Source organism: Carya illinoinensis, chromosome 12, assembly GCF_018687715.1.
Source record: "Carya illinoinensis cultivar Pawnee chromosome 12, C.illinoinensisPawnee_v1, whole genome shotgun sequence".
Lineage (NCBI taxonomy): Eukaryota > Viridiplantae > Streptophyta > Magnoliopsida > Fagales > Juglandaceae > Carya > Carya illinoinensis.
Genome location: NC_056763.1, coordinates 14742535 through 14754828, shown reverse-complemented (window position 1 = coordinate 14754828; position 12294 = coordinate 14742535). Strand labels below are relative to the sequence as shown.

The 12294-nt window shown below is 36.9% G+C and overlaps 1 protein-coding gene and 1 non-coding gene across 2 annotated transcripts; both read left to right on the top strand.

Moving 5' to 3' along the window:
• The first annotated feature begins 1780 nt into the window (after positions 1–1780).
• LOC122290417 ((+)-cis,trans-nepetalactol synthase NEPS1-like) lies at positions 1781–2662 on the top strand. Its single transcript, XM_043098080.1, has one exon. It carries the CDS (start codon positions 1877–1879, stop codon positions 2660–2662), a length of 786 nt encoding a protein of 261 aa, XP_042954014.1. The 5' UTR covers positions 1781–1876.
• Positions 2663–8441: 5779 nt separating this feature from the next.
• On the top strand, positions 8442–8548 carry LOC122290552. The gene has a single exon (XR_006236416.1). It is a non-coding gene; the product is annotated as a small nucleolar RNA R71 (small nucleolar RNA).
• Positions 8549–12294: the final 3746 nt, after the last annotated feature.

Genomic DNA, 12294 nt, shown 5'->3' with positions numbered 1-12294 from the left:
AATCTTTCTTTAAGTTTGTCCCAAACTTGCTTAGCTGAGGTCATGAAAAAAACATTAGAAGCAATGTTCTTTGAAACAGAATTTAGGATCCATGCAAGGAGGATGTTGTTGCATCTTAGCCATGAAATGTAGGAAGGATCTGACAAATCAGGAGTGGTAATGGTCCCATCTAGGAAACCAGATTTGTTTTTGATGGAAATGGAAAGCAGAAAAGATCTGCTCCAAGAAATATAATTTGAACCAGTTAATGGTGGTGAGACAATCATAGTGTTGGCATTGTCACTGTGATGTAGGAAGAAAGGACTATTTGGATCGTCAAGGGAAGAAGGAGAAGAAGAAGATGAAGATGTCATGATTTTCGAGATGGGGTCTACTCAAAAACTAAGAGAAGACCCGCTCTGATACCATGTTAAAATAAGAGCAGAACTTGAAGATAAACAAGTAATAATGGAGAGAAGTCTTGTTCTCATTCATTGTCTTTTGTGATACAAGGTTACTGCTATATATACATTACAAAAAGCTGAAAAGCAAAAGATCTAAAAACCAACTTTTTAATCTACTTTCTAATTACAAGTAATGGACTGCAGCTTTATGGACAGTATGGCTTTACATATCTAGTCCTTGACATGTAACCATGCACTTCATGAGTGATCACTAGCTTTTCTTTGTCAGTGCTTTCTTATTTCTGTAGGTGCTTTCTGCTTCTCTTTTCTGCAGTGTGTTTTCTCTGCTGCATGTACTTCTTGGTCATTGCAGAGTATTTCATTTCTGCTTTTGCCGCTGTCGCATGTATTGCTTTGTGTGTTGCAGCTGTGATGTTCAGTGTTTTCATGTCTTTCTTGCTTGCAATGCTTTTCTTTATGCTTTGTTTCTTGAGAATGGACCGCCAAAGGTCACAAGGAAAATGCAAAGACTTCTCGCTCCAAAGAAAATGCAATGGTTACAATCAATGGAGCAGTTGTGCTTTTCAGTCCAAGCACTTCTTTTAGTCGTTGATCATTTTCTGACTTTCAATTCAAGGAAATTTTGTCTAGGCCAAAACTTCGCCGTTCTTGTTCTAGCTGAACGTCATTGCTCTCATTATTCCAACACAATCCCAGCATATATATTCGGTATGAAAATCTACTCTTCTCTGTAATATCTTTGGCATATATCTAAATAGTTCTTTTAAAAAACATTTAGTTCTTGGCGATTTGATCTAATTTCCTTTTTTCTTTTTGTTCTGAATCAATTTGACTGTATTTAGGACCTTGTGTGAAGTCTCTATCATCTGGATGTTTTGAATAACGCTGCCAAGAACTATGGAAGGTTACTCACAGTCTACAGAGTCCCTATTCTCCTCTGCTTTCATTGTGCAAATGCTTTGTTTGAAGGTTTCCTGAACTCAATTGTTTATACTTGATTGGTAAAGTTACCTTGTTCAATTGTTTATATCATTGTTATTTGTATATTATTGTCTTTTTAGATACCAAGAGAGCCTTGTTAACTTGGAATTTGCGATTGATAGCAGTATACCTATTAGAGAGAACCTACTGTCAAATCCAGTGCCAATTCTTGTAGTGGACTTGATCAAGCTAGATTTATTTTCTTTTCATATCCTAAATCCATAATTCCACCACAAATCACAAATCATTCCTAATTACTCCCATTAACTGATCATGGATCACTCTTAATTTGGTAGAACTTTTGAACTGAAATTCTTGTTTTTTTTTTTTTTTTTTTCTTTTTTTGGTAGTTTTGTTAACAAATCACGTGTGTAATATCAGATTATCGATTTGCCCACTTAATCCAAAAGTTCACCATATATTGGTCATTTTCTTTTAGCAGGAGACAGCTGCTGCCCCCATCCATCCTCTAATTTTATTGTCGTATAACAATGACGGAAACCACATTGCACAAGAAGAAACTGGAAGGCAAACTGGCCATAGTCACAGGCGGTGCTAGTGGCATCGGGGAGGCGACTGCACATCTTTTTGCCAAGCATGGTGCGCGTATGGTGGTCATTGCTGATATCCAAGAAGAACTAGGCCATCAGGTTGCCAATTCAATTGGTTTGAACCATTCAACATACATACGTTGTGACGTTACTGATGAAGAACAGGTCAAAGCCATGGTAGAATGGACGGTCAAGAATTATGGGCAACTTGACATCATGTTTAGTAATGCAAGGATTTTTAGTAGGTTGAATCAGACCGTACTTAACCTAGACTTGTTGGCCCTTGACCATCTATTTGCGATCAATGTACGTGGCATGGCTGTATGTGTAAAGCATGCAGCACGTGCTATGGTTGAAGGGCATGTGAGGGGGAGCACTGTGTGCACCGCAAGTGTAGCAGCAAATCAGGGTTCAACCAAAAATACTGATTACTTTATGTCAAAGCACGCGGTGCTTGGGCTTGTTCGATCAGCAAGCAGGCAATTAGGGGAGCATGGGATTAGAGTGAACTGCATATCATCCTCTGTAATTGCGACTCCAATGGCATGCAGTGTATCCGGAATGGATGCCGAGCAAGTGGAGAAGGCATGTGAGCCGCACGCGAGCTTGAAAGGAGTTGTCCTAAAAGTGGGGCATGTAGCTTGTGCAGTGCTCTTCCTTGCATCTGATGATTCTGGATTTTTGAATGGGCATAACGTAGTGGTTGATGGCGGCTGGGTTGACTAGGGAATCATGATGAGCATTAATAATTAGTCGACCTCCAAGAATCTAAGTCACTAAATCTAGCGTATGGAGACGGAAAAACAACAGCTATAGATGATATTGTATAAAAATATAAGAACAAAAAAAGTGTGTATCCATGTTTGTATTTAGGTGTGTACATGTGTTTTCAAACTTGGTTCTTTCCAATAAAGACTTCTTGTGTTCTAGAAAGTAAAGCTACCATGTGATGAGTTGCGTATGTCGTCAAAGGAAAACTCTTCTTGCAAGTGATTTGTGAACCAGAATGCGCACCAATACTAATATGTCAAATGAAATGGCATGTTTCAAAGCATTGAGAAAGTGATTTTGTGCAATAGGAGTGGGAAGACGATTTCGTCTTCATCAAACGGCTGCTTTTAGAGCGGGAAGAGAAAATCTCAAAATCTCCTCTCCAAATCTCCTCCACCCATCGACATCTCCTCCCTCATCTGAGACCATCGCCATCATCATCTCCTCCCCCATTGAAATCTCTCCACTCCCTCTCAGTGAGCCACGACACCACTGTGAACAACCTCCGCAACCAACAGCGTCCGTGCCCACACAGCATCAGTGGCCACGTCAACCACAACCCAAGGGAAGCAACCCAAACAACTTTGCTTTCATTTCAATTCCATCCCAAAGGATTTCAATGGAAACTCAAGCTTGCCCCCTCCCTCTTCTTCCTCTATTATTTTCCATGTTCCTCACCATCTACCTCGTTGCCTACTTTAACATTTTCCGGTACTGGAGCCCCAAGATCTGACCTGAAGCCTCCAGTGCTTAATCTCCCTTGCCCAAGGCATCAGTGGCCACGTCAAGCACGGTCAATGCTGCCTAAGATTTTTCTCTATTTTTGTTCTCTGAAACAGAGCAACCCATCTGTTTTTCCCCCATAGCTCCCCATGTCGAGCGTGGTAAAACAAGACAATGACGCCAACCGCAAGACATGGCCACTAGGTCTGCCATCACCCCGTCCCATCACACGGTGAGTTCCTCCTCCTCAACGTTGTGCCACCCTTCTGTTTTCTTCTCTCTCTCTCTCGGTCTGCTTTTTCTCATCTCTCTCTCTCTCTCTCTCTCTCTCTCTCTCTCTCTCTCTCAGCATCGCCACCACCTTCTGTCCCAATGACAAGGCTCACACAAGCCAAAACCATCACCTTTTGTCTTGCCGATCTAGAATGGCTGACAGCAGCCCAGGAAAACATAAATAAACAAAGTGATGAAGGAGCTGCCTAGGAAAAAAATTTGGAACAAACAGAAAAAAAGTGTTGCGCATTACTATTTTTGCCATAGAAAAAATAGAAGATGAAGCTTGAAGCCGACGTTAGTTGCTTGCCTCTTTCCTCTTCTCTTCTTCGTGTTTTCTTTTATTTCTTTTTTTTTTTTTTTAAATATTAAACATCTGACAATATTGGCATCGGTGCACAAATAGGTACACAAGACCGCTGGTACGTAGTAGAATTGATCGTCAAATAATAAAAAAGAAATATTTTAACCACAAAAAGATTTTACAAAACTAAACTTACAAACTGATGTAACTTAATGTGGTATGTCAGATTGTTAAGCTACATTTATTATAAAAATAAATATAACATATAACATGAAATTACGTTAGTTTGTACATTTATTTTTATAAAATTTCTAGTTCTATAATCTTTTCGACACTTGCTACTACTAAGGGATATGTGGTGTAACACCCCGATCCCGAAAGCTTAGAGAGTTAGCACCTGTTACCTAAAATAACAAAAATTTTATGTGCAGTCCTTTTTGTGTACTCTTTTGTGCACTCCAGTGATATGATTGGTTGGATATTAAAAAAAAATTAATTCAACCAATCATATCAGTGGAGTGCGCAGAGAGTACGCAAAAGTGACTGTATGTAGCATTGCTCCTAAAATAATTTCCAATAACACAATTATATATACTCAAGAGTCTCCTTAAAAATATTAATATGTTTTTGTTCAACACATATGAATATGTTCCTCCATGTGGACACCTAAGAAATATGTTAATAAAATAAATTAAAATCTCTACAAAGACTCAGAAATCTCCATGACTCAAATCACCAAAATAACATAAAATAATAAATTTACTAAATAGGGCTATCCAATAAATAGTTGTACCCTTTGGCACTTATTCCTCTACAATCATCAAACATGTTAACACTTCCTACTATTGATTTCCAGCTGAAACATCAAAATTATCTGAAAAATATTGTAGAGATAAGGGGTGAGTTATCAACAACTCAGTAAGTAAAGAATATATTCTAGTATGTAAACATGATCATTTATAAAATTCAGCATGCAAAACAAAACATTTACATTCAGAATGCATAATCAAAAACATATATCAAAATATCAAAATGAAACTTTTAGAAACAATCTTATTCAAAAATAATCCTTTGGCGTATAAAAAATCTGAGACATCATCTTCATATCATATCAGAACAGAGACCATATATAACCCCCATGGTACGGTTGTGCATCTGCGGATAGCCAAACAAAACATAAATCAAGCCTGTCACCAAGGTGTGTACTTAACAGGGACCACTACTACAACTCGTGGCAAGGTCGTATCCACTATTATAACATGTGGTAATGTCATATCCACTATTATAACCCGTGGTTGAGTCTATCCACTATTATAACTCGTGGTTGGACCGTATCCACTATTATCACCTGTAGTTGGGCCGTATGCCAATTATCACCGGTGGCAAGGCTGTAATTGAATAGAGCATAAACATAATCAAATTTAAAATTAGAAAGTCATGCCAAAAGTTTTTTAGAAGTTACATCTTATCAAAATAGGGTACTGGACATAATCATATCATCATCAGAATCAAAATAGATCCATAGCATATTCACATAATCATGCACAAATTGTTATATTTGCTCTTTTTGCATAGTTCAGAAACAGAATGCAAAAAATAAGCCATGTCTATGCCAGTCATGAAAAAAATGTTTTCTCTTTCATACATATTTCATGAGTAATGGAGAATAAAGAGGTTGTTTCAAATTTCTTTTCATAACAAAATATGCATGTTTTCTAAAATCGATCTCATTTTATTTTCTTTTTATGCAAAATTTAGCATAAAAATCTCACTTATCTGAATTTTTTAACTTCTCTGAATTTATCTACAACCGTGCCAAATAATTTCAATCATTACATATAAAATAAACACGTAATTTGCGTAAATTTTTTATTAAACACTTTCTTTATAATTAAAACTTGAGATATAAAATTCGATATTTTTCCTTAACGTCTAAACATCCTCTGAACCCAAAATATCGACTCTCCTCAAAATACTTTGACTTTTAAAAAATTTCTCCAAACGAATACATGATTAAAATCCTAAAATCATAATACTCCATAAATTGATCTTATAATATTAGCCATGCAAACACGAGTCTCGAAATCAAACTATACACGTTACCCATTATATCCAATCGTGGCCCATAAATCCGTGCAATCCACAATGTAACAAACCCATAAACACCAACTGTGAGCCCATGGCCATTTTTATAAGCATGGCCCATTGTCCAAAATATACTAACCCGCCCGTAATGAGGGAACACTAATTACTTGAGAGAGAGAGAGAGAGATCTCACCGAGAGGTAGAGAAGGGGCATTATCCTTGTTGGTGCACGGACTACAATTCGGACGGGTAGTCTCTCACGGTGGTTGCAGTGACTAAATGGCGGTTAGTGGCTGAGATCAAGATAGAGAAGGAGAGAACTCAGCGTGAGGGAGAGAGGAAGCTCACCGTGGCAGTAAGGAGCCGTGCAAAGGTCTAGGGTGACAGGGTGGTTTTGGCGACAGTTTCTATGGGGTTTCCGATGTGTTTTGCTCTCGATAATGGTAGTTTGCAGTAGCTTATGTTGGAGAAGTAGGTGTTTTGTTTTGAGGAGAAAAAACTAGATTGGCTTCAGTTCTCTATACAGGTTGTAGCCCGTTTCACGTGGGCTAGAAAGTGGGCTGTCACACGGTGGTTTTGAGTGTGAAGAGAGCTCACGGTGTGGAGGCTATTGCACCAAGGCTAGGTAGTGGGAGGGGGTCCCGATGTGGTGGCTGAAGTCGCTAAATATGGGTTGTTGGACTCTATGTAGGGGTGGTAATGGCAGTGAGGTACGGTGGCTCCTCTAAGTTAGTTTAACCGTGGGCTGAGGAGGGGTGGTTTCTATGGTTTTGGCTTCCAACTACAGGTGGTGGTGGTTTACAGTGGAGGGAGGTTGTTGGTGTGGAAGATCTTGGCTTGAGTGCATGTTGTCCATGCGTTGGGAAGGACTGGAACTTCTTCTTCTCGATCCCATGCGACGATGACTGAGTAATTGGGATGCTATAGCGGTGGCGATGGTTCCCGATCTGTGTCTTAGAGTTCCTTAATGCATGAGGGATATAAGTGTGTGTATATATAAATAATATTTATATGTCTAGAAAGCTGGTAAACCCTAGAGAAGAGGAGACGTGCGTGGCATGGATGGCGTGTGAGGTCTGATTCTTGGTTCTCACGGGATTAGGCTTTTTGGGCCCACTACAAAGTATTTAGGCCAACATCTGGGGTAGTGCTGGAATTTTGAGTTTCTTTTGTAGCCAAACTCACAACTCAAATGCCAAGAATTATCAAGAAACTTGCAAAGAACGTGTAAGCAAAATAAAAGCAATGTACAAAACACAACAAAATTACATGGTTCGATCCTAGTGATGTACATCCACGGTAGGAGCAGTCTAAGAGCTGTATTGAGGATCAAAGCCACAACTTCTAGAGTTTAAAAAGATCACACTTTCCCTCAGTTTCACAATTCTCTAAGAAAAAAAAATTAAAACAAACTCTCTGTCTCGATCTCTCCCTCTATCTCTCTTGCGATTTCTCTCTCAGTTTTCATATCTCTCTTTAAAATACAACCCTTTCTCATATTTATAATAGCTTTCTCATATGTCTAATGCATGGAAGAAACAGAAGCCTTCTCTACCACCTTAGCATAATATATACGATGCGAGTCCTTTTGCTATAGGATTCCAGCTTTTCCATGTGCTTCATTATAAATGGTTGGCACTTCTTCACAGCAGGTGGTGTATGGAATTAATAAATGGACTGGGTTAGTTAGCGTAGTTCGAAAGTCTCTTTGGTTTGTCTATAATTTTCTCATGGTCGACTATTTTATCGATACTAATAGGCCTCGACTCGATAATACAACCTGTCCTAAAAATATTTCAGCCCATAACTAAATAAAAAGATTATGCATAAAAATATCAAATGAGTTTAACCTAATTATCAGGTCCAAAAATTACTTGTTAATTTCAAGTGGGCCTTTCATACGTAAAAACCCAAAAAAGAATTTATAGAAAGGAGTCTTATGTTGGGCTGGGTGTTACATGTGGTTGTCTCTTTTATGTAAGCAGAGACATTGTGTACACAATAAGGTCTATAAAACCCCTCTATGAATTGACTCTAGTTTTGTTTGGAAACGTACATCTTAGAGAAGAAATGAAATAAAAATCCCTACCTTGATTGGATTTATGAGTGTATATTAATTTGAAAATATAAACTCTAAGAGGCCATTTCTACATCATCATACCTGGAACTTTCTTAGGCATATCTCTTTCATTAGATCATTGATAATTATCAGAGGCCATTTATTCTAACGACTCATATGCCTCTTCTGTTGACTTACATATTAAATTACCTCCTATAGCTACAACTATGGTAATCCTGACGGAATGTGCTAATCCATTATAGAAAGTTTGCACAATCAGCCAATCAAAAAGACCATGATGTGGACACTTCCTATTTAATTCTTTAAACCTCTCCAAGTCTTCATACAAAGATTCACAATCAAACTAAACAAAACTGGCAATATCATTTCTAAGTTTGACAGTCTTACCTGGGGAAAATACTTACTGAGAAAAGTTTGTGATAAGGCATTCTAGGTGGTGAAAGGGTGAGGTGCTTTGGAATTCAATCAGGTATTGGCTTTATTCTTTAGAGAAAATGGAAAAGGTCAGAGCCAAATAGCATCAACACTAACTCCATTCTCCTTAATTGTATCACAAATCTCCAAGAATTTGTCAATGTCTGCATGTGGATCCTCAGTAGGTCCTCCACCAAACTGCTCTTGCTGCACCATCTGGATGAGACTAGGCTTAATCTCAAAGTTATTAGCATTGACTGTAGGTCCCATACTGTTGGGTTGAGCACTATTGACATTCAGCATGACATAGTCACGCAACACCCTCTAATTCTAGTTATTTGCCATGGCTACTGCTTGTTTGCTCAAGCTCCAATCTTTATTTTCTCCTTAGTGCAAGTAGGCTTCTCTCAATTTCTAAATCAAAAAGATCAATTAGCTCATTAGTTATGTGGCATACACTAAATACAGAAAAATGTAAATTGACAAACAAAAATATAGAACAGCCTAAAAATCCTAGAAAATGATGGAATTTGGCCTCGAGCGGTGGGGCTAGTCTAAATGAATAAATGAATAACAAAACAAAACTATACAATCTAAATTAATACAGGAAATTATTTGTAGTAATATTGAAAAAAATCTTCCCCGGCAACGACACCAAAAACTTAATAGTCCCTAGACTCTATCACAAGTGCATGGGTCGTGACAAATAGAACAGGGCAAAAAGAGTATCATCTCCACATGGTGGAGATTCAAGTACCAATTTATAAAATTTCCTATATTATTTAGACGATCCCAAATTGTTATGACTGACTCCAAATACTTTACCTGAAAAATTAAATATGAAAGGTTCCTAGGGCTTGGATTTCATCAATTGAATTCCTTCAATGAGTTTAAACCTAATTCCTTCGATTAATGTTTTGCTAATTACAATGACTGCATTTCCTTTTTTTTTTTTTTTTTTTTTTTTTATGGGATATCCTCTTTCAAATATAACACATTTTTTTCTTTTTTTAATCGAAGAACAAGTAGTCACATGTCCAATAGTGACCCCCTCCCCCTCCACTTATGGCAAAGGAATACTGTGGTAACAAGCAAGGCTCATGGGAAAAACAACCATCGACCAAAAGACCAAAAACCAAATAACAAAGTAAACAAGCCTATGAAAACTTACCTATGCAAACATCAAGAGAACCAACAACAATAAAAGCTACGAACACCATAACGAGGGGATCCCAGAGTAGTCCAAATGGATCAAGCCTCTAATAATCCAGGGCATGTTGCAAACCTTATTGTAAATCAGATCTACGCCAGAAGCACCTTCCTTGGCTAACCAATCAGCCACCTTATTACCTTCCCGATAACTATGTTGAAAATGACAATTTATAATATCAGTCAATCTAAGAAGTTGTTCCAAGAAATCCTCTAGGTGCCATACGCTACAACGCCCTTTCTTCCACTAAGAAATAACCACCATTGAATCAATCTCTACTATCACATTTGGAATATTTAAGGTTTTGCAAAGTCTCAAACCTTGAAGGAGCGTGAGAAACTCAACTTTATTATTGGATCCGAGACCAATAGGAGAGCCAAAACCTTGAACAAGCCGACCTTGATCATTACGAATAACATCTCCAATGCCACAAGAGCCCAGATTCCCTATACTACTACCGTCCATATTCAATTTGAACCACCTAGACGGAGGTTTATGCCTACCGTCTGTATTCCCTATGTCTACTATCGTGATTGCATAAATTAATATAAATTCATTATACTCTGTGGAATTCTTGAATATAGGTCATAAAGGTGTGTATTTCTTTCTAAACTATACTACCAAGGTTTGATGAATTCATGAACTAGTATTGAACTTCAACATTTGTTACTTCATTCAACATCTTAAGCATGCAATTTAGGGCTAGTAAATTGCAAGAATGAAAACTGAAATCATTCAATTGCAATTAACAAAGGATATTCAATTCAATCATACCATACTCAAATCATATAAAAAATTCATAACTAATAAAATAATCCAATTATTTCTCAAACATAAATTTGAAGTCAACATCCTTAATAACAATTTAGCAACTAAAAAAATTAAAGAAAGAAGAAAAAAGAACACTGTAATTGCAGAAATCATGAGCTTCGTTCTTCCTTTCGGAATTACAGCTCCTCATTCCTTCTTTTGTTTTTTTTTTTTGGTCTCATCTATTTTTTTATCTAAAATGTTTTTGTTATCTGGCAGCTAAATCAAAAACCTGTTGTCCATATCTGCAACTAAAAATCCAATCAATTCTAAACCAATTCTCCTTTCAAATTTTAAAACAGATTTCCCTCATATATACTGATGAAAAATCTAGAATGCTTGGTTGACCGATTCCAACTAGATTTAGAGCATCAAAATGACACAGTTTTGTAATGCTCGTGTCCTTGTTGTAGGACTTTTAGAAAAATGATTATAGAAAATAAGATGGAAATTACTGACTTTTTAAAACTTTTTCTTCCCTTCCCAGGGTATACGAGAGTCGTTTATAAAGGTTAGAGAGTGTTTTACAGCATAAATCATTAAATTAAAATATAAAGTCCTTCTACAAAAAATAGTTTTCATAAAATACAAAAAGGCCTAAGCTTCCTTCACCTTTTCCTTGGGCCATGTCTATCCTGAAGCTTTGTCCTCATTTCATTCCTAGCTGGGGCACACATGAACACCAAATGAGTTGAATACTCAGTAAGTACTATTTCATGCAGTAAAAATATAAAAACATAAGTTTTTTTCATGCATTCTCACTCATATACATACTTTACCTAAAACGTTTTCTTTTCTCTGAAAACATACAAAGTGGAGTTTTTCTTTTAAAAAGGGTTTTCATTACTTAAAACATCTCCCACCTTGCGCACTTTCCTTCATAAAAACTAAAACATTTATGCATACAATTAATCTTATCACTTTCCTTTGGCCGGTACATACTATTACGCTCTATGTGTTGGGGTTAGCAGTCTTTTGGATTTGATTCTGCTCGAGGCCACCAGTTGGGAATCCCTCAGTCAAGGGGCAGCACTGGTGTATAATGTCCCAGTACCAGAGGTCTAGAGAGTTAGCTTTTATTATTGAATATCAACTCCAATATCACAGCTATAAAATCTTTAAAAAAAAATCTAAAAAAATTAATTCATTTGCTCAATCCAAATATTCATGTTACCAAAACCCTCAATAAAATATAATAACAACTCCACAAAGACTTGAATTTCCCATAACTAGACGTACCAAAATAACTGCCAATGATAAACAAACCTGAAAAATATGACCCTCCAAAAATACTTGTACCCTTAGCACTTATTCATTTATGATCATCGAACTTTTTCTAAACTTCCTATTCACGTTCTCTAGCTAAGCCATCAAAAATATCTAAAAAATATTATAAAGATAAGGGGTGAGTTATCAACAACTCAGTAAGCAGAAAACATATACTAGTATACAAAAATGAGCATTTACATAGTTTAGAATGTAGAGCAAAACATGTTTTATTTTTATAATATAGAGTCAGAACATGTTATTAAAAATATCAAAGTGAAAGTTTAAAAATATTCTAATTCAAAATTCTTTTGGCACAGCATAACTGAAACATCACATCAGAACATAATTCAATGTTTAACCCCCATGGTAGGGTAGTGCAAACCCCGACAGCCAACCAAGCAAAAACAGAATGTGAATCT

Excerpts from the sequence above, each read along its gene's own strand:
- LOC122290417 (XM_043098080.1), top strand. The coding sequence starts at position 1,877 with ATGACGGAAACCACATTGCACAAGAAGAAACTGGAAGGCAAACTGGCC.